Below are 23,965 nucleotides of genomic sequence, written 5' to 3'. Positions count from 1 at the left end.
TTAATGTGTGTAATTATAATGTGTTGAGTTATTTAAACAAACGATTGGGGAAATAAACGCAGCTTGTCCGCAAGTCTCATTGATAGAGCCTGCGGCTGGATGGAGCTCTACCAATGAGAGCCAGCTCCTCCTAGAATTCCTCTGAAATTCACAAATATTCATTAACTTGAAATCGGACACCATTTGCTTTATAAGACCTTTAGGGAGATGTTGTATAAGTGGCGTGACGAAATTCAAACTGTAAATATAAACAAATTTTACGGAAAATGAAGCTAACTATCCGTGATTTGTAGCTAGCTACACATAGCTAGGATTGAACGGACAGTCATAGCTAACGAAACCCCCACTGTTCACAAAAATTCATTAACTTGAAATAGGACACAGTTGTTAGCTTTATAAGACATTTAGGGAGATGTTTTATAAGTGGCGTGATGAAATTCAAACTGTAAATATACTTTATTTATGCCAAAAATGAAGCTAACTATCCGTGATTTGTAGCTACACATAGCTAGCACAGAGCTGCCAACTTTTCCCCAAACCTTGGAGTGAGATTTGGTGGGGCGAATCCAAACTTTTTCTACGTACAAAGCAAATGTCTTTGGCTCATTCAGCATCATTACTGTCAGGGTTTAAATTGTGATTTGTTATGTGGTGGGGTTCTCCCTAGGTGGGTCCGGGAGTATGCCCCCCCGGGATTTTTTTTGAAAATAAACCATTAAATGGCACTTTCTGGAGAGTTTTGTGCAAAGAAATGGAGAAATCGAGTCTTACATGATATGTGCAAAACAGCAAAATTTGCATTGTTGTAGTCCCAACAGGTATTAGGGCATTTAGCATTTACATTACTGTTAATCAGTCATCACTTGATGATACACATTGTATTACCTTGTTATGATATAAGAAGTGACCCATACAATGTTCCAAACATAATGTGCTACATGAAGAGAAAGCAGCATATGACAGTAGCAACAGCTAACCCTAACCCCCTAACCCTAATTTTGAGCATTAAACACTGGATTTTTAACACCTATTTCTACCCTTTTCTACATCAATTAATGCTGTAAACAATTGAAAATATATAAAAATAAGGCCCTCAGGCATTCTGTATTACTTCAACTATTCTCTAGTATAGTAGATCAACTTTTTCTAATTTAACGTCATGTCTGCTGAGTCAATAATTTACTCTTCCCTCCTCTTTTGCGTCTTTTTCTGGGGAAGTAAATCTATTTAAATGTGCATGTGGCACTTATTCATGTGAATCATACATTAAGTCATTTTAATTAATTTATAAACCCCTGGACTTCAATAGCTCAGATGTGTTACATCAGATTTTTTTACAACTTTGTGCACATTCAAAATAACCCTCCTCCCATCTGTGTTCTCGGAAATTTGGAGAGTTGTAATATAGTCTGCTGTGCATGTTGTCTCTCTGCTGATATGGTAGTATCTCATTCAGACCGTCTGACAGACACAGAGGACCATTTGGGTCTCTGGTCTCTGACAAAGTTTAGAGGCGGCTGTACGCTGCTCTTCATCAGAGGTAGAGCACGGACGCACCGCGTCACTGCCCACATCAGAGCGAGTCCACTACAATTAACTGAAGCTGCTACACTTACCAGCCGCGCTGCTCACCTCTGAGAGTGGACACAAAGCGACGGACGGGTCTGTAATACTCAAAGCATACCTGAAGCCGGGGGAATGCGCCTGGGATGGCTCGTGAAGAAATGTTCTCACATTTGCGGACATTTCAAAAAAAAAAAAAAAACCCTCTCACCGTCTCTGAAAGCATAACTAGTCGATCACGAGCGGCTCAACAGGTAGCTCTATAGATAAACATAAACTCATCTTTCAGGCATTTGACCGACCGTATTGTGATATTTTCTTCCCATTATGGCCACGCCAAGACCCGCCCTTCAGTAGCATTTACACACTACTATTGGCCAGGCGTCCATGCTTACATGTACAGGGCCTATCCCCTGACCAATCCCCTAACCCTAACCTGAACCACTCGAGGTGAAATGCCTAATCCCAACCAATCAAGCTGCTTCATAGGGCGGGTCTTGGCGTGGCCATAGTGGGATTCGTAATTTTACGACCGGGTTGACACTTCTTTCTTTTGTTTGACCGGGTTGACACTTCAGCGTGAGAAATTGGGGGTGTGGCGTGTGAGCGTGTGAAACCAATCAAATGTGTGTGTCTCACGGCCAATGCGTGAGAGTTGGCAGCTCTGCTAGCATGAAGGGACAGTCATAGATAACGAAACCCCTAATCTTCACAAAAATTCATTAACTTGAAATCGGACACCGTTGTTAGCTTTAAGACCTTTAGAGATATGTTGTATAAGTGGCGTGACAAAATTCAAACTGTAAATATAGCTACTCTAGTTATGCTGGCAGCTGCCAGCCAGCCAAGATTAACTGGAACTGTGGTAACAGATTGCTGGTGTAACAAGCTCGCTGACCGCGCTATCACTCTCACACACGGCCATGGAAGAGGGGAGCTGCAGGCCCTGGAGCTCTGTCAGGGCAGCAGCGTTTGGTCCATTAACCCCAAAACGGTGACTTTGCGCGGGTATGGAGTGCTGTGGGCTGCCAGGCGTGAAGGAGCTCCAGCTACCTCATAGCAGGCCGGGGTCTGTGGAGGAAGGCAGGCCGGGCATTGGGCAGCACCGGCAGCTGAACTCCGACACACAGTCTTACCAAATTTGCAATAAGCCATCAATTTTTGTAAAACGTCCAATATTTGAGCTTTATATAGTTGATTTCTCGTTTAAAAAAGTCTCAGAAGTGAATTTAATAACGTAATAGCCCGACAAACAATGTATAACTTTGCAGTGAGACCTGCTGTCGAGTCTCCCATGTGTTTCTATGTAGTTTGCTCAAACCAATCAGCGCGTAGCTCAGTCTGAATATTCATGAGCATACCATATTTAGAAGAAAAGCTCTTGTTCCAAATAGAGCCATATTCACAGGGTAGTTAAGGGCCTAATAAAATAGCATTCAGGCAATTTTCAGCCCAACCAATGTTACATACCCCATTAGGAGACCTTAAGGAACAGTGTAAAATACCCTATATAGTCATTCTATCACCCCTTTAAGAAGCAACCGGTCAAGTGGCAGACTCCTGCAAAGGAAAATTAGGACTACATGGTACAGCAAGTCTTTTGTACCTACAGCAATTAGACTGCACAATATACTTAAAAACCTTTATGCATTTTAAACTATGAGCATACTGTATATATCACCACTCAACTATTTTATTTATTCATACATGCTTGTCATGTTTACTGCTTTGTCTGTCTTGTCCTTGTTTTTCTTTCTTTTAATGTTTTGTATTTGTTTTTAATGTTATGCAGTAGGCTGTATAACAATGGAGCGTGTAATGGTGAACACATGAATTTCTTACTTGTGGATAATAAAGTTTACCTTGATCTTGATTGTCTCAAAATATTGACTTATGATCTTAAATGACAATTTACCTCAAAATATTGACTAAGTATCTTAAAATAATCAAAGTATCTCATCATATTGACTTAGTATCTCAAAATATTGACTTAGTATCTCTAAATAATGAGAAATGACCTAAAAATATTGACTTCATATCTCAAAATAAGAAACTTTCTGAAAATATTGACTAAGTATCTCAAAATAATAAGAAAGTACCTCAAAATATTGACTTAGTATCTTAAAATAATGAGGCACTTTGAAACCTTGACATAATATCTTAAAATAATGACTTAGTATCTCAACAATAATGAGAAATGACCTCAAAATATGGTCTTAGTGGGCGCCTGGTTAGCTCACCTGGTGGAGCGGGCGCCCATATATGGAGGTTTGCTCCTCGACGCAGTGGCCGCGGGTTTGGCTCCAGCCAGTCTGTCATTTCCTTTCTCTCTAGGCTGTCCTATACAAATAAAGGCCTAAAATGCCCCAAAATACTCTATTAAAATATATTGACTTAGTATCTCAAAATATTGACTCTGTATCTAAACATATTGATTCAGCACTGATCATTTAACAAGCAAAAGCTTTTATTACAAAACGACTTCCGTAACAGGCAATAACAACCTAAATCCATTCACCACATGGTACATTTTTATTTCATCCACTGATTTATCACTATGAATAGGTGTCATTAAACCAGAAGCATTTCATTGTATTTTATTCAGTGTCCATGATCTGAACAGATTCATCGACCACATCCAGAGAGAACGGGGTCACCGTTTTTGTCAGGACAGCCGTGGTGCCAGGCTTATACCTGTACTGTCCCGCTCTGAAAAAAGCACAGACAAGAGTCTTATTTACTGTAAGTACTGTACGGTTTACTCTGCACTCTGAAAGGTCTAGCAGGGCCTAGTCGTAATTTTAATATTGATACAGTAGGAGAGTTTAAAGGTGCAGTAAAATCCAGTTTGACGTCCCACACTCTTGTTTATCAAAGTATCAACACTTGTATTGGAAAAAAGTTGTTTTGGCACTGAAACAAGGTTCACAGAAAAATTAGACATTCATTAAAAATAATTTAATCGTTTTATATATTTTGATATTTTGTCATTTGAAAGATGTGTTTATCCGATTACAATAGTCAGATTTTTCTCTTTTCAATGAGACAGGTGATCTGAAAATTGGGTATTTCAAAGCAGATTCAATTATTTCTGAATGATTCCTTAAGATTTGTATTCCAATTTGGTAATCCAATCACAACTTTGATCAGAACAAAATGCTGCATACAGATATTTCAAAATTGAAGCCAAAAAGCTGGATCAATTTTATGCCCAAATTCGGGATCAAACAGGACCAAGTAATTGAAGAAATTAGGCCACACCTTTTCCTGAAAACACCTGGATAAACAGCTGTAAGTACAAATGTAATAAATACAGACACAAAAGTGATAAAGGCTTCCACTAAGGATCAGCTGAAATTTTTAATAAAACAATCAATCGCTTACAGAATAGAAATCCCTATCAAACTGTATATTGCAAGCAAACCCCTCAGGATGCAAAACAAAATCCAAATAGAATACATGTTTTAATGCCTGTGTTTTATTTTTGAGTGTCACAACCTTTTCCAATTCCAGTGTTTTAAGTCTGTTTCCTTTTATTAGTTAAGATCTTGTTTTCAATGCCTAATTGTATTTTCAATGCCAGACTTTCACTGTCCTGGCTCCAAAAATGCCAAAGAACCTCCATAAAACCGATAATCAAGGAAAAAGAGCACATGACTGGTTCATCTGATAAAAGGTATGTATATGTTGACTCACCTTTGGCCCTTCATGGTGGGCTTGTCGTAGCCTCGCAGGTACTCCACTCCAGCCTCGGTGATAACACACAGGTCCACGTTGCTGCCTGAACCCAGGTCACAGAAAATCCCTGCGGCGATGGCGTTTTGGACGAGCTGCTTCGCCTCATTGAGCTGAAAGAGAGAGGAGGAAGAGAAAAACAAGCAAGACATTTTTTTTTTTATTAGGGCAGAGTATTAGAAGAGGCCAAAAAAGGACAGGATTGAGTAAGTACTGAACACTGAATAACTAGAGATGCAATCCATCCTCTGGTGGCTGTATTGGAGGACAGGAAAAAAAATGACCTAACAACTGATTTTTGTACAAAAAACCTCTTGGGGAATGCAGGGGTTTGTTTGCAATTCTGCCTTCAACTTATCTTTCCTATCAGTGGCTGTTCTAGGTGGGAGGGCAAGGGCAGTCAGTGCCCCCATAATATTAATCCTCAACCCCCCTCTGGCCCTCCTCGACCCCCCTCTGGCCCCCCTAACTATGGCAAATAGTTCGATACATTTTTCAGCCGACCTTTATCCCCAAAGAGAGGATATTTTTCAAGTGCAGTAAAACATAAAATGTAGGTTAACATTTAATGAGTATTCTTGTATTTATTGTTGTGTGTATCGTTAGTCTTTTGTAGAACCAATCCTATGGAGGTGGTATGTAACACTTGTGCTTAATATACTGTATTTGGTAACCCTAAAATCACATGTGGCCCCAGCCTGGCCCCCTCATTTTTACAATTATTCTGACGCCACATGAATGCAGCACATCTCACAATATTAACGAAAGTGAAAAATAATTTGTGCATCTGCTATGTCATCTGTATCTGCTACGATATTTTATGGGTTCTTCCTTCCTAGTAGTTTTTCTCTCATCCAGCTGACAGATAAACAACCCACTAACAAACCAACTAACAGACAAAACGAGCCTCCTCGGCATAGATAACAAACTGACCCTATTGTCGTCCAATGTGCTTCCAACTTAGCATTTCAGCCATCATTTCTGCCTTTCTGACCTTTCCTGCATGTCTAGTATTGACCTCTGCCTGTTTGACCACAGATAAAACTGAATGTTAAATGTTTCTAAATAACCCGGAAGTGTCTCGGTGGCATGATGAGAGCTGGTCATTTCTCTAAATTCTCAGGAAAGGTGCTTCAATGCTTACTTTTTTTATCTCATTTAGCCGGACCATCCTTTATCAAAGCAAGGGAGATATTGCCGTCTCAAAATGAGAATGAAGAATGAAAATTTTTCAAGAATGAAATCCCCCTTCCAGTATCATGGATATAGTGCCACTCGGCAAGCCATACCAAAACACTTATTTATGAACTTCAATATCCCAAAAAAAATAATCTCAGAATGAAATAGCATAGCGTGGTGTCAACATGAAACACAGCAGAGTTCACTTCGCGGCGGGAAAAAAATGTTACCCAGAAATGCTTGTTCGTTCCTCGGGAGTGTTTTGATCCAAACCTTTTCCCTTAACCAATCGTTTTAGTGCCTAACTTAACTGCCACTACCACGGCCCCTGAAAGCATCATCATCTGGTGGTGCCTGTAGCCGGGTCACAGTCACCTGTTGGCTGCTGAACAGCTGCTGCTGGTAGCCGGTGTCCTGGAGCTCTGTAGCAGCTAAATCCAACCAGATAGTGCTGCTCAGATTAGATCTTTCTATGGCACTACAGACTGTTCACGTTACAGCGCTTTACTTAGTTTAGGTACGTAATGACCTATAATTGGTGAAGTAGCATTGATCTCTTTGAAGGGTGGCATGCATTTTGTCCCCACTAGGGATACAAAATAATTCAGCAGGGATATGTAGACCAGAAAGCGGGAAATCCCACGCACCTCCCCCGGAAAATCGAACCCTGCCAACATCCCATTTGATTACATCAGTCAGTCTCACCTCCATGTTTGGTTTGAATCTGTCCTCAAATACAGAGATAGCAGCTGAAGCTCCAGAGCCTGAAACCAGAATCAAACATTAGAGGAGAAAAAAAAAAAAAAAAATTTTTATATATATATATATATATATATATATATATATATATATATATATATATATATATATATATATATATAATCTCGCTTTCTCAGGTTTTTAAGTTTGGTTTGATGATTGGTCTATTTTTTTAAAGCCTGGTTCAGAGTGAAACTGTATTCATTCGTTCATTCTGTATTTTTCTGATCAAAATAACAAATCTCAGACACCAGCGCATCCTGTTCACCACATACAGAACTTAGAGCTGAAACATTTCCAAATTTTGCTGTACAACTAAAAGTCTCAGAAACAATTGAGATTAACAATAAAATTATTCCTTTCAGTCAAATTAAAAAAATATATATACATTTATCCCAGGATTGGTCTTTTGGTTGGTCATGTGACCCAGATCATGTAGTAACACAGCCTATGAAGTAAACCCCGCATCTTTGTTATCATGAAACATAATTAAATGAACATAAATCTGACAATTAAACCTTAGCACCATAGCTAATGTTGGCAATTAATGGTGGTTAAACAAAGAGAGGGTGATCGTGTAAAAATAAAATTGCGGTTAGACAATTATGTAATAATTGTTATAGGCCTAACAGAAGTATACAATCCATTAAACACGTACCCATGGTGACGAAAGGCAGTTTGTCGTAGGAGCCGTGTGGGTAAACACTGTACAGGTGAGCTCCAGTCACGTCGACTCCTCCAACAATTAGGGATGAACCGACATGACCCTGGTACCTGAAACGGATATCACCACAACACGCGTCTTTATCATTTCAATGGGAGGAATAAGCAGGCTAGAAGGGGGGGCACATTGTGGTGTTCTATCCATTATTTCCTATATTTCTATGCTGTATTTGGATGCCCCATACTTAAACACATCCTGGAATCGCCCATGGGAATAAGGAACAAGTCTGCCTTACGTGTACCGTAACATCTGACCATCAGTGATTTGTGTTTTGTGTCCTTTATATCTCGGTTGCCCTCACCTGAACAGCATCTGTTTCAGCTGCCGGGTTACCATGGCGACTAGTGGGGGTCGCCCAGTGTTAAGCATGTGCAGTTCCACGTTAGACGCCATGATCTGGGTGGTTATCTCTGCGTCTGCAGCCACACCGGCCCCACAGCAGCTACAGAACACACAGAACTAGAGCTGTAACTATTCCAAAAATTGTCTGAATCAACAAAGTATTGGACAGGTCAGGTCAGCCTTATTGCATTACCAGACCTTCCTCCACAGCGTTGCGGAGGAGGGTCTGGCTAGTCCTCACTACATTCCGGGATGGGAGAAAAACGTGCTCTGGTTTATTTGCATTTGAAGGTGAGGGACATCCCGCAGATCTTCCAGCGGATGTTCCTCATTTCGGTCGCATGTCCGTCCCCTTCCTCTGTCTCCGTGTTGGTGTTCTAACCTCCGGTGGATTTGTGAGGACTATGGTTAACTGCTCCTCAGATCTCTGCAGGGTAAATCCAGACAGCTAGCTAGACTATCTGTCCAATCGGAGTTCTCTGTTGCACGACTAAAACAATTTTTGAACGTCCACATTCCACCAAAACAAGTTCCTTCCTGAGACTATTTAGCAGAGGCACCGGGGCTCCGTGAGGTGCTTAGCGCCGCCCAAGACGATTGTGATTGGTTTAATGAAATGCCAATAAACCAGAGCACGTTTTTCTCCCATCCAGGAATGCTGTGTGGACTAGCAAGACCCTCCTTTGCAGCGCTGTGGAGGAAGGTCTGGCAATGCCAGACTAGGTCAGCCTTAATCTTCATACAGCCAGCAGCCTCAGAAATGAAGACTTAAGGCTCCTCAAACAGGTCAGATTACACAACTCCTTAAATTACAGCAATGACTGACCACAAAAAGCCTTGCATTTCAAAAGTAAAATTTTAAACACAATGCTAAAGGTGGCAGGAAGCTGATGGAGAGAATTTGTAGTTGTGTATGTATTCAACCCATATTCTTTCTTTATTTGAAACGTGAAAAGGAATGTGAGATACAGTCAAAAGTTGGCAACAAATCAATCACTATATGTAATAAAAACAACTTTACTGACAAATACCAAATAATACCAAATAAAAGTCATACTAATACAAAAAGGATTACTATGAAATACTGTTACACAGTTAGACTGGACATTTGAGTGAGGACACTGGCAGCAGAGGGTGGTGAACACAGCACAAAAAGATCATTCAACCAAAAGAAAGAAAAAAAAATGGCACCCGGAAACACTACACCAGACCCGGGCATTCTTTTTTTTTTGTGTGTGTGAACGTATGCAGCTTCTTCTTCTCTGCTTGCAAGTCGCAATTAAAAAGAAGTAGAAGAAGAACTGCAATGTGTTGGACTGCTGTGTCGGCGAGCCACAAACTGAGCGGGAGACGTTAGCATGGACGTGAGTGTGCTGTTATCCCTCAAAAATGTCAGCTCTTATATAGCTATAGAGTGCCAAGTTTTTAACCAAACATGGACTTCTAAGTATTTATTTAGTGAAGTCAAAGGTCAAGCCGTGTGCTTAGTTTGCAGAGAACCGATCGCTGTGTTAAAGGATTATAATTTGAATTGCCACTACAGTACTAAACACGCAGACAAATACAACAACTGGACTGATGCAGAGCGGCCACGGACATCTTGCGCTGTAAAAGCAACAAGTGATCCAGGGATGTAGCAGTCAAGACCAGCTTTGTGATATCCCACAAAATCGGCAAAAACAGTAAGCCATTTTCTGAAGGGGAGTTTATTAAAGAGTGTTTTGGTGAACTCTACTGCGCTAATACGCTCAGAGAAAAAGGAGACTTTTGAGAACGTGCCGCCTGACATAAAATTAATATTGGGCAGATTTGAGTTTAGCCTATTGGTCCGGCCCTCCACAACAGTCCCTGATTCTCATGTGGCCCCTCGGGAAAATGAATTGCCCACCCCTGCCGTAGGACAACGTATGAAGGAGAATGGCTAAATGAATTCACATACATCTAATTAGCTCATACGGGCTACTTAGGTGTGTAGAAGCGAGCTGCTAGTCTGGGCTGTGAACAGTAGGGTCTAACCATTTATGGAGCCCTATTTTAACGATCTGAAACGCAAGTAGCTTTGTGGACGGATCTCGGCCGCTGTTGCTATGATACCGGCGGGATGAATGAGTCTGGCGCCCGACACAAATCTAAAATGGGTTGGTCTGAAGTAGCTAGGTGTGGTTTGGGCGTAACGTGAAAATAACCAATCAGAGCGTCAGCTCACATTCCCTTTAAGAGCAGGCGCGCTTGTTCCATGGTGGATTGGTATTATAACGGCGGATTTGCCTGGCGCACGCCAGCGGGAGCTGAACGGGATGCGGCAAAGTAATAAATGCCCGTCTTGACCGGGTGGCGATGTTGCTGCTCCTCTCGGGTGTATCTCCTCAAGTCTGGAGAGGATTGCTGCAGCCATGGAGCGTGGGCCTCCAAACGCACCACCTGCTCCTGTTGTGCCCCTTCCTCCTCCCCCCCCACTCCATCTCCGTCCACCCGCTCCACCAGGAGCACATCGCCGGACCAGATCCCGCCGGAGTGTCCAATCCCGCCGTAGTTCAACATCACGTCTCCTTAAGTCCTCTAATATTTCCTCATTTATGTCATCAACACATCCATGATTCATGGAAATGTTGTAGAACACAACATTTCCACAAAGAATGCTGAGACTTTTTGAGGACTGTACTGTAAAGTTCCTCCTGATCGATCCAAACACATGAAGCACATTTTCAGTAATATTTTTCTTTGTAATTATGTATGGTTTGCAAAAATGGGAACTGCTGCGTCCGTTTAGATGAGAGAAGTGTATGTGCGTTGTGCACACGCTACATTATGGCCAAGCATGCGCCCCTAAAATAGCATCTGAATAACGCGCTACTGACTTAGACTAGCACCACTGACTTTAGACTAGCACCACTGACTTTAGACTAGTACCACTGACTTTAGACTAGTACCACTGACTTTAGACTAGTACCACTGACTTTAGACTAGCACCACTGACTTTAGACTAGCACCACTGACTTTAGACTAGTACCACTGACTTTAGACTAGTACCACTGACTTTAGACTAGTACCACTGACTTTAGACTAGCACCACTGACTTTAGACCAGTACCACTGACTTTAGTCTAGTACCACTGACTTTAGACTAGCACCACTGACTTTAGACTAGCACCACTGACTTTAGACTAGTACCACTGACTTTAGACTAGTACCACTGACTTTAGACTAGTACCACTGACTTTAGACTAGCACCACTGACTTTAGACTAGCACCACTGACTTTAGACTAGTACCACTGACTTTAGACTTGACTTTAGACTAGTACCACTGACTTTAGACTAGTACCACCTTTAGACTAGCACCACTGACTTTAGACCAGTACCACTGACTTTAGTCTAGTACCACTGACTTTAGACTAGCACCACTGACTTTAGACTAGTACCACTGACTTTAGACTAGCACCACTGACTTTAGACTAGCACCACTGACTTTAGACTAGCACCACTGACTTTAGACTAGTACCACTGACTTTAGACTAGTACCACTGACTTTAGACTAGCACCACTGACTTTAGACTAGCACCACTGACTTTAGACTAGCACCACTGACTTTAGAATAGTACCACTGACTTTAGACTAGCACCACTGACTTTAGACTAGCACCACTGACTTTAGACTAGCACCACTGACTTTAGACTAGCACCACTGACTTTAGACCAGGTTTTTCCTGGTCAGTGGCGGAATTGTTTTCTGAAACTGCAAAATAACACCAGGGAACGTTTGCGCCTGAACACACCTCCTCTTTTCACTGAACCGCCCAAATGTGCGCAAATTCATTCTGTAATTTACCGACGTGCGTCTGTGGAGGGAAAAGTCCAAGATGTGCAAGATATGGCCCATGGAGTCAGAACCCGTGATTTGGCCTTGATTTGCATTATAACTGTTGTTTATGTTTGTGAAGAAAAGAAGGATGGCCCTCAGAACTAACAATGTATGGCACTGTCACTTTCAATTGATTGTTTTATGGGATGGTAAAATTGCACATTATACCTTTCTAAGGGTCTTAAATGTCATGTGTGAAATGTGTTATGTTGTTATTACATGTATAGATGTTTATACATTTGTATAGATTTTTCTTTAATTAAAAGCAAATTAGTTTTGGATTTATGACCCCCTTGTCCTATTTTCACTGCATGGGAGAGATCCCCGGCCCGTTTTACAGTTTCTTTTTTTTTTTTTGTTTAACGTAACTAAGTAACTTTTACTTAAAGTACATTTCAAATGAACTACTTACTACTTTTACTTGAGTAATATATCATCAAAGTATTGGTATTTTGACTTTAGTACAATATTTTAGTACTTTTTCCACCTCTACGCTACAGGGCCACAAAATGCCGCCCCTCCAGACTGAGGGACAGTTTTTATCCCACAGCCATACACAAACTGAACTCTCACGCCCAAAACCCCCCTCCCTCTCTCCTCCACCACCACAATATTTTAACAATGTGAATAACTGCATATGCACTTTATCCAATCTTAAAGAACTTTATCTGATCATATTTTTCTCTCTTTTAATAGCTAATTTTGTATCGGAATGTGAGAGAGATTTCGTGGTATGTGGACATGCAATGACAAAAAAGGCATTCTCACTGTGTGGCTGTGGAATTGATCAACAAACTCACTAGATCTTCGGAGCGATGTAGTGAATCTTCATGCAGTTTTTGTCAGCCACCACCATGTCGTCTGTAGCCCTGGTGTCTGCTCCCAGGACCACTCCATCCTGACAGACAAGGACAGGAAATACTCACCAAGACTTCCTTAACACTAAAACAGGGTCCAGCATCATTACAAACCCCTGTACCAACCAGGACTCTAGAGTAGCTACCTTGTTAAGTACAGCTATTCGTTTAAAGGTCCCACATCATGCTCATTTACATGTTTCAATGTTCAAAAAACATATTTGTCATACTGTCTGTGTGAATATACCTTTATTCACCCTGTCTCATTTTTTACAATATGGGACCTTTAAAGCAATGTTCTATTAAATAACATATATTTCAAAAGAAATACCAGTGTTCCTTTAGGCGCCAGGTTTCAGTCAGTCTTTGTGTCTCTCAGTGAAAACCCAGCAGGCAGATCCTCACCTTGTAAACAACCCCAGCAATGGTGGTCCCGGTCTTTCTGGCACTGGGAGCTTTGTAGCCAAACTCTGACAAACTGGACTCCAACACTGCATTCCTGGAAATGATGAACGTGATTCATCACTTGATTCATTAATTATCAAAATAGTTGGCGATTCATTTAATAGCTTGACAGTCATCAATTAATTTATGCAGCTCTAATCTATGTTGAAACTATGTCACTTATATAATCAGATGATTACAGGCTGTGCCTTAAGTCAAAAATTAATGTGTTATATTTCATGAGATTATCATATATTTTTGTATGGAAAAGCATTTTCTCTGATAAATGTAATGACATACGGTACATATCTGTCTATATGGTTCATTCAGAATATCCATATTTATTCTGTTTTTCTTATTGTATATTCTGCTAATACACTGCATATATCTATATTATTCTACTACTAGTATAATGTCACTGCTACTACATTGCACATATCTGTACATGTTCATACATTGTTCATATTACATAGCCATATTTAGTCTGCTTTTATAACACTGCAATATCTTTCTTGTCCTGCTTATGCACCACATTGCACTTTTCAGCTTTTTTTGCACTTCTGGTGCATTTCGTTGTCTTTGTACTTCTGCACAGTGACCATAAAGTTGAATCTAAGCTAATATATAACGTCCTTTTTACTTCATCTTTGTAGATTGAGCGTTTTGAAAGTATCAAAACTTTATCATTTAAAAAAATTATAAAAATGGTCGACCTGCTTTAAAATTTAAAACAAATACACAAGATGGGATCTTAAAATAAGTGTTCTATAAAATAACATATTAAAGGCATATTAAAGGAGGAAAAGTAGAAAGTTCAACCACTCCAGTAACCAAACCTGCTCGTATTTCCGCCATTCGTCGAGCAGTGGCCGTGTGTGCTTCTTTACCTGCGGCTGTTCTCAAAGCAGAAGCCCCCTCCCGTCTGCTGCTCGCAGGGCTTCACACTGTGCAACATCTTCTGATCCTGGGAACACACAAGAGAGATGATGAAGATGAAACGGAGGGCTGATTCTGGATTAAAGATAAAGTCTTCAACATAAAAGCCTTGGCAGGCAGTGTGTCAGCGCTTTTCAGAGGTTTTTACTTTTACTTTCACTTCTTAACAAGCCAAGCCTTCCTGCTCTCCACTGTAGAAAATATATCCACGTTCACCAGACATTTGAAGGAGTGTTTTTTTATATAGAGAGAGATGTCAGAGGAGTGATGAATTTCCACTTTTCTCCCACTTCAGTTTCTTTTAATAATTCCCCCCCGAAATAATACTAAGATTTGGCCATTTTTTTTAACTTATGTAGGCTACAGGTTCTGCCCTCAGTTTATTTATTGAGGGCATTTGTAAGCTGATTTGTATGAAAGAAACCCGTATACATCTCGTTCTGTTACCCATTAAGTCACTCGTTTTCAGGAAAATTAATTATTCTAAGACTCATGAGCCACTAAACTGAACTGCTGAATTTTATTACTGATATTTTTTGCAGTGTTATTGAAATTGGAACTGGAACCTGTTTCTGGAGGCCTAAAATGTCGGCCCATGTGATCTGGTTTCACCATTTCTCATTGCTTTTAGTTATTTAGCTTAAGGGACAACTAGATGAACTGATAATTAAAGTAACTATTCAGAACTTTTAAATGTTTCTGAAAATGTGTAATCTGATGATCATAAATCAAATAAATCTGATGAAAATAAATCAAAGTCACAAAATGTACTGCAGGTACACCAGCTCTACAGTCACACATTCGGATGGGTCACAGATTTCGGCTGAACACCGGGAGAAGCCTGTTTGAGTATCCAGCCAGGTAAAAAGGGAGAAGGAATTGATGCAAATAATCATGTGAATTGTTTGTTTTAAATTATGGAAGACCAGATGCTGGGTGGTCTTACAGCAGACTGTTGTAATGTGACGATGTGTGTAAACAGGTGCTCACTGAACTCCACAAACAGCTCCTTCCTTGGAACATACTGATCTTGTGATCTACAGCACTTCATGAAGGACTCACACTGGTTTGTTCATTGTTTGTTATTGTTTTATTAATTTATTTTTTTTGGCAGGCTATGATATGTAGCCTACTGTTTGTCTAGTTCTAACTTGTGTTTTGTAAAACTTTAATAAGCTCTATTAAAAAAAAGAAAGTAAAAGGGAGATTTCTTTATATGTAGCAGCACCATTTTTTTCAAAAAGTGGACATTTTTGCAGTTTTTATTTTGTATATAATTATGAGGTTCAAATACTTCATTTTGGTGACTTTTTATGCACTGATTGGCTTGCCTGCTGTATCTTAACGAGCACACTTTTTGATGCACCGAAAATATTTAGGTACTACAATGTTGTAAATTGCTTACCACCTTTTTTTAGTCCAAACGCACGCATGGCTCCCAGATTTTGCTATGAGTGCATAAACTTAGTTGAGTGGATTGTTGATACATTAGATGTTTGTTACCAGTTAACACATTCACAGAAGTGGTGCTTTCAACCAGATTAGGGCTTCGGCCTGGTTTAGATCGTTTTTATTTGAGGGGGATTCAAATTATTGGCCGTCGTTATTTTAAAAGACAGTTGTTTATTATAACAATTAAAAAAAAACTAGTTAACACAAACTAGTTGGCCTGTACTTATCACAGCAGCAGAAATGCTCTCCATTCTTTAAAAAAAAAAACATCTTAATAAATGCAAATCCTATTTGAATTCGTGGGCTCAAAGAGACAGTTTCATTATTGGCTGAACTTTTCTTTCAAAGATGGAGAGCATGTAGAAATTTATTTAGTCAGTTCATTCTATGTCACTTCCAAAAAAAATGCAATAAAAGCTATAAACCAGGCTAACTTTAATTGTATTTGGAAAAGTAAAACACTAAAGGAACTATGGTTATAGGATACGAGGAAGGTAGTCTTAAAGCCATTGATATTGATTGTATTTATGTACTGTTAAAATAAATTGGCTAAGATCCTTTTTTGAAAAATGAAAACAGCTTTTGGTTCCACATTCCAAACAGCATTTTCATGAATTTAGGAGGCATCAACTTCCTTCTTAGATGTGATTATGGTCTGAAAAAGCTCCCTATCAAATTATCCATGTTTGATCAGCAGATATTGCTATATTGGAAAATGATCTACAAGCATAATTTTAGTCCCCATAACACCCCACTATGGAATTGTAGGTATGTCATATTTAGAAATAAATCTTTATTCTACAAAAGTTGGTTACAGAAGGGAATATGGTCTGTAATGTATTTATTGTATAACACTGGGAACGTTGTATCTTATGAGTCTTTTTGTTAACATTTTTAGTTAAATGACAGAAAACGGTTTGATAAAGGTCATGAAAGCAATCCCCCAATCTACTATAGACCTTTTTCACAGCAGACATGTTGACATGTCATAGTAGGAAAAGCACAGGTGTATTCAAACCATTACTGATGGCTGTATTCCACTTAGGAGAGGTCCTGGTATTAAATTAATACTGATGGCTGCATTCCACTTAGGAGAGGTCCTGGTATTAAACCATTACTGATGGCTGCATTCCTCTTAGGGGAGGTCCTGGTATTGTTCATGCTGACTCACTGAAATATCTTACTGGGACACTTGATGGAACTGAGCCATCGTTAAGGTGATCAATCTCAGCTGTGCTTTTCCTACTATGACAAGTCAACATGTCTGCTGTGAAAAAAGGTCCATTGTGATGTCTTATAACTCCTCTCCAAGCAATGTAAATCTGCAGCTACTACTATTACTAGTAGTAGTATGTTCCCTGTGTACAGCAGTAGTAGTAGTATGTTCCCTGTGTACAGCAGCAATAGTAGTAGTATGTTCCCTGTGTACAGCAGTAGTAGTATGTTCCCTGTGTACAGTAGTAGTAGTAGTAGTAGTAGTAGTAGTAGTAGTAGTAGTAGTATGTTCCCTGTGTACAGTAGTAGTAGTAGTAGTATGTTCCCTGTGTACAGCAGTAGTAGTAGTATGTTCCCTGTGTACAGCAGTAGTAACTAAGGCATGGATACCCGACCCGAGGCCAACGGGTCCCGACGGTACCCGACTGGCCGGGCCGGGTTCGGACAGATATTTAGAAATTATGGTCGGGGTCGGGTCGGATCGGGCTCGGTCAAATCAGTGCGATAAGGCAACAGCTTATTAACGTGCGCTTGTTGCCCCGTGTGCGCTCGATGCGCTCATCTGTTGACATTTCCGAATGCCTTCCTACAGTTGCTTAATAAAAAAGGGCTTTCCACACAAACAAACGTAGCCTACACGTGTCATTAGTATGAGGAAAAAAAATTAGATTTTAACTGTGTCGGGCTCGGGTCGGGCTCGGACACAAATTTCTTAATACCTGTTGGGCTCGGGCCGGGTTCGGTCACGGCTCTGTCGGACGCGGGCCGGGCTCGGACAGAAAAATTCTGCCCGATCCGGACTCTAGTAGTAACCCAGTCAAGGAAAGGGTTAACAGAAACCTAGTGTTGGCCAATCAGAGGAGGTTATGGTGCCAGACTCCTTCCTTTGGCTGAGTCTCTATCTGATCTGTCAGAGGGAGAGCAGGAGATGGCTGGGAAGTTTAACGTTGGTAGTCCTCAGAGAATCAGTTGGTCATTTCATGGTGCAGATTAGAACCCACATTGAAATGTAACCAACAAAAATTACTGGATGTTAGAACATTGTGTCAAACTGGTCGTTATTACTGAGACTTATGAAGTGTCAGGTTTAGTTCCATCATAGTGTCAAAAAACGTTAGCTGACGTTGTTGTTCAATAGCCCCCTAAAGGTCTGATCCTAGAATCACCCCTGGTGTGCACACACCCCTCTCGTGATGCCACATATACAGTAGATTATAGAGATTTCTTCAAGTTCCCCCCAGCCACTTTGAGTATCATCAGTGATTTCTCAAAAGTAATATCTACGGAAGAGGATTAGGGCCAATGTGAAAATGTACTTGAGCTCTGAGTTTAAAGTCAGAATTCTCACTTTATTCTCAGAATTCAAATCATTCTTTTTACATTTGGCCCTAATCCTCTTCTGTACCGCCACTACTATTAACATTAAAATACATTATATAAGTATATAAGTGTTCTCCAATCAATTCATGTACTGTCAGATTTATTAGTAAAACTATCATTTGAATGTGTGTTCTATATTATTTCCTGGTGTTGTAGGAAATGGGATATACACTAAATAAAGACACCGCCAATGTTAAAGCATGAATGTATCAAAATTTGACTCCTAGTTAGTGAGAGCGGAGGGCCCTCTACTGTTAAATTATGGCATTACATTGGGGTTCAAATGTATGAATCCATCGGTTACATCATCATGATGTTAATCTGTGCAATGCATCACTTGTCTTGTCACTGATTACATTATTTTTACTTCAGTAGGATAACAACGCAAGCACTTAAATCCTGCTGTCAAAATAAATTTCCTCGGTTATAAGTCATGTATTTCAATCAAATTTCATTTAGCTTCATGTATCGTGCATCCTGGACAAACTGGAATTCTTCATGGCAGTGTTCCACTTATGGAAATGTACTGTAACTAACCGGGATATCCCCAAGTGAAATATTTCCGTTGAATGGTTTGAACCAAATTGAACTGGTAACTGGGAAATCCCAAGGTGGTGTTTTTGTGTATGAACTAAACTGGAACATGGAAATGGACTTAAAAGAACAGTCTTTCACTTTTTTTTCAAATATACCCTTTCATTTACATTAGACAAAGTGACATCTCCAAAAAACTTACAAACATACCCAACCCACACAAAAAAAACAGACACAAATTAAAAAGACAACAACCATGGATAGCCAGACTGAGCAGAAATAATACAACAATGTTTCAGCCTATCATTAAAAAGAAGGAAAAAAAAGCATATTGCTAAGAATAGCAAACTTCAGTGTCACGCAATAGGGACTTCTGCTAAAAAAATGGGAGATTTTAGGTGTCTATTTTTCCTGAAAACTGTGCGTGTTTCTTCGAAGTCTCTTAAGATGCATCCCTGAGACTAGTTAGACATCTGGAGAAACATGAAGCGCTGGTAGCCTTTCATTCCTTTGCTACTGACATACCAAACATAAGGGTCTGCTGTGCAGTACGTGGCAGTACAAGAGAAGCATTAGAGCAACCAAACAAGGCACTCAGTGCATCAGGTTCAATCTGTAATTCATAAAGTTTACAATACCAAGTACAGATATCATGCCAAAAAGGGACAATCTTAGGACAAAACTGCACTGGAGTCCTCTTAGAGAGGTTACATCTGTCACAAATATCCGATAATTAGGATACATTTTGTTTATCTTTTCTTTGGAGTAATGTACTATATGCTTGACTTTGAACTGGATCATCTGCAACCTGGCATTGATTGAACCTGAGTGGTCTCTCTCCATCCCCTCCCTCCACACCTCCACAGTTAACTCCATACCTAGATCTGCCTGCCAGGCAGACTTGATGTGGGTTGATGATACAACAGTCATAGTAATAGTCAATTTTATTTATAGAGTCCAATCATAACAGAAGTTATCTCAGGACACTTTACACATAGAGTAGGTCTAGACCACACTCTATAATTTACAGAGACCCAACAATCCCCCCCATACATGAGGACATATTAGAAAACCCTAACACAGTTGGAACTTTTGAATTTAGCACCTTAAGTTATTGTTATTACATTATTAATCAATCATTTAATTTTGACCATAAGGCTTTAGCAATAAACAAGCCGTTCTTTAATTTTGCCAACTGTTGTTTTGTGCTCCTTTTTTTTTATATTTTTTATATATATATATATATATATATATATATGGGGGGGGGGGCGGCATTTCAGTAGATTGACTCACTAACGTTGTGGAAACACAATAAGCATGGAAACTAAATGCACACTTCCTGCATTTCTTCATTACTTCAAATACTAAGTTATTCCTCTAGTAAACTAGTATTCACATGAAATAAAGCAATAAAACATTGAGACTAGTGATGGTCAAATGAAGCTTCGCGAACCAGTGTATTTACTTTCTGAGCTCACTAGATGGTGCTCTCAGTTCAACAAAGGGTTTGAAAACCCATTGAATTGCCATTCATTTCACCTTTTTCTTCATTTGACAATCACTAATTGAGACCATTCAGCAAAGCACTCTGGGGAACATTCAACACACAAACTGGTTGCTATGGACTCGTCACTAGGCTTCCTCCACTTCGCCGTTTAAACAAAGTGGAATAAACGTATAAAAGTCCAATTCTACACAAAACCCACAATCAATTAGTAAGCTGACATCAAATGTGGCATTTAGGAAACTTGTATTGCAACCTTGGCACGGTAAGATGTCCAGACTAGTGCAACAGTCATTTTAGTTTTTTGCGTCCTGCTGCTCCCATCATCAGCCAGGAAATATGATTTTTACTAAAGCAGTATATGAAATCAGATGTATTACCTACCACCATTTAGATGTTTTGAGTCATTTAAGATATTTATAAAATATCTGGTCATGCCAGATGTAATTATTCCACAAATCTTTTAAACAATGCAACTATCCGTTTCAGCCCCAAACTCATGGGTCAGACCCATCTGGTAGCGACGGAGGGCCGAGACTAACAAACAAGATCAAACACGCCACTTTGAAATTTTACTGTTTCTATGAATACAAAAGTTGGGTGACCTCGCCCCTCCCCTGGACTGAAAATTGTTGGATGACCCCCCCCTCAACAAAGAATAAAAAGACATGACCCTCCCCTATTTTCCTCCGGTGGTCCATTCCATAAATACCCAACGGTCCCTAACTGATCAATAATGAAACAGACAACCTCACAGGCATAGTAAGCACAGAAAGGCAGAGGAGAAGGGACGAGATGGCAGCAAGATTTAGCGTCTACATTTAATGTTGACAGTGCCGACTACTTGTTAGCCACTTCTTTAAAGTTAAGTTCAAAAAAGGCATACGTTTCAAAATGTCTAATGGGAATTAGGGTAGAGTTCCACCCACGGGCAGATGGATGACAGCGTGCGTCATCCACCCCAACGCCAGGGGGTCCTAAGAGTCAATGAAGGGGGACCTCTTTTTAGAAAAATTCATGAATTAGCAAATATAAATTCCCAGTGATGATATGCCTACTGGCCTGTATGTAAGGTAGCCGTCCACAGATCTAGTTCATCCTAAGGATTCACTCTGCCACATGTATGTTTAACACTAAAACATGATTTATAAGGGATCCATTCTGGGTCCAGTACTCTTCAGCCTTTATATGCTCCCCTTAGGTAACATCATCAGAAAATTTAATATCTCATTCCATTTCTATGCAGATGACTCTCAACTGTACATCCCACTTAAATCCAGCAACTCCATGTAGCCTCTTTTAGACTGTTGGAACAAAATTCAAATCTGGATGGCTAACAATTTCCTTCAGTTAAATGATAACAAAACTGAAGTCCTTCGGTCCTTCAAAATCCAAAACTGCCATCCCTGCCGACCTTGGTCCCCTTGCCCCCTATGTTAAACCCCATGCACGTAACTTGGCTGTTATTTTAGACTCCCATCTTAACCTGGAGAAACAAATATCTTCTGTTGTAAAGTCCAGTTTTTACCAACTAAGAATAATTTCTAAACTCAAGTCTGTTCTGCAGGGGCGCCGTATAAGGGGGAAAAGTTAGGACGATTCCAAGGGCCCATGACTGACAGGGGCCCCAAAAAATAGGTAATAACTAATTATAAACATAAACTAATTAACCGTCATCGTTCAGTATATATTTCAAATATAATAATACAATTAATGATCTCTCTGTTTTTACTTGTTTTTGGCAGTAAAAGTTAAATATCCCCATTGACCAAAAGGTAAACATCCATATCTACCGATCACCCCCCTGTATTTGCATGAAATGGTTTGGTCCTGCCTTAGAATTTAAGGACTTTCATAAAAAAACAGGAAGTGAGATAGCAGAAATTACTGAAAATGTGTTTGATGACAAAGGGATAGACATTGGAGACTGCAGAGGGCAAGGATATGACAACGGGGCAAACATGTCAGGAAGAGTGAAGGGGGTCCAAGCCCAGATATTAAAGAAAAATCATCTAGCTACATTTTCACCCTGTGCCTCACACACCTTAAATCTTGTAGGTGTGCATGCTGCACAGACAAGCCCAGAAGTAGCAACATTTTTTGGCTGCATCAATCGCCTTTACTTACTTTTTAGTGCCAGCCCAGAACGCTGGGCCATCTACAAAGAGAAAACAGGTTGCTCTTTGCATCGCCTCTCAGACACTCGCTGGAGTGCAAGAATCATGGCTGTTAAACCTGTAGCACAGCACCTTCCTTCTGTCATTGAAGCCCTTGACAGTATACTCACGACATGTAGTCTTACCAGCGAGGCCAGATCAGAGGCTAGTGGTCTGAAGAACTACTTCATGTCATTCAATGCTATTGTCCTACTCACTGTCTGGCTCAAAGTACTGCAGTGCATTGATGACAGGAATGTGGTTATCCAGTCTGGAAAAATCTCTCTTGACACAGAGGTAGCCAATATCAGTGCCTTAACTAAAGAGATGCTGGCTCTTAGAAATTGATGGGAGTCACTCCTGTCTGAGGCAACACTGATTGCAACACAAATAGATGTTACACCTCAGTTTAGCAAGGAACACAGTCGGCAAAAGAAAAGGAAGAGATTCCATGATGAGACCTCTCAAGAGGAGACAGCTCAGGACAGTGCAGCAACATTGTTTCGGAACACAGTGCTTTTAACTGCTATGGACAGCATCGTAAGTGATCTGGACACCAAGTTCCACACCACAGCAGAAATAGTTGAGGAATTCTCTGCTGTTTTAAAAGTTGGGCATATTAGTGAGGATAAAGTCTCTTCCGTGTGCCAACCACTTATCAAGAAGTATTCCAGAGATCTCACGTCCGAGTTCGAAAATGAAATAAGACACCTGAACACAGTATATGCTGCTACTTTCCCTCCTAACTTGTCCCCTCTTGGTCTCCTGAATGCAATTAACAAGATGCAGCTATACAGCATTTTTGGAGAAGTCTGCATTGCTTTACGTATATTTTGTACATTGCCTGTGACTGTTGCTGGTGGGGAGAGAGCTTTCTGTAAGCTAAAACTGATAAAAAACTATTTGAGGTCCACTATGTCTCAGGACAGGCTTTGCAGTCTTGCCATGTTGTCCATTGAAAGTCAGTTGGCTAGAAAGCTAGACTTCAAAGACTTGATCAGTGACTTTGCTAGCAAGAAGGCTCGGCGCTGGGCTCTTGGTGAGTCAGGCTGAGCAAGGGCCAGTGATAGCTGCCAAATAGCATGGCTATGGAGATTGGATATTACTACAGACATAATGCCCACAGCCTAAAAAAAACTGAGAACAAGATGTATGGCTGGACTGCCAAAAATGTGTTGAGCTGTTATTTGAGAGACAAGTTTGGGTTTCCAGGAGACCTTTGTTCTTATTCATACCTTTCAATTTGATGTCACTGGTACTGAAAAATCTGCTGTTTTCATTGTTTTGAGAGGATGATGTAAATTTATTTTAATGAAAAGTTAATATA

At 40.1% G+C, this 23,965-nt stretch overlaps 1 protein-coding gene across 1 annotated transcript; it reads right to left on the bottom strand.

Moving 5' to 3' along the window:
- Positions 1-4,076: 4,076 nt before the first annotated feature.
- Positions 4,077-14,576, bottom strand: psmb10 (proteasome 20S subunit beta 10). The gene is made up of 8 exons (XM_028601684.1): positions 14,349-14,576; positions 13,423-13,516; positions 12,961-13,058; positions 8,262-8,402; positions 7,895-8,010; positions 7,183-7,241; positions 5,260-5,411; positions 4,077-4,272 (listed from the first exon to the last, which is right to left on the bottom strand). The coding sequence occupies exons 1-8, from the start codon at positions 14,414-14,416 to the stop codon at positions 4,161-4,163; spliced, it is 840 nt and encodes a 279-aa protein (XP_028457485.1). The 5' UTR covers positions 14,417-14,576; the 3' UTR covers positions 4,077-4,160.
- Positions 14,577-23,965: the final 9,389 nt, after the last annotated feature.

The sequence above is a fragment of the Perca flavescens genome, chromosome 16, assembly GCF_004354835.1.
Source record: "Perca flavescens isolate YP-PL-M2 chromosome 16, PFLA_1.0, whole genome shotgun sequence".
Classification (NCBI taxonomy): domain Eukaryota; kingdom Metazoa; phylum Chordata; class Actinopteri; order Perciformes; family Percidae; genus Perca; species Perca flavescens.
Note: the sequence above shows the minus strand (reverse complement) of the source record. Positions and strands in the feature narration are given on the sequence as shown.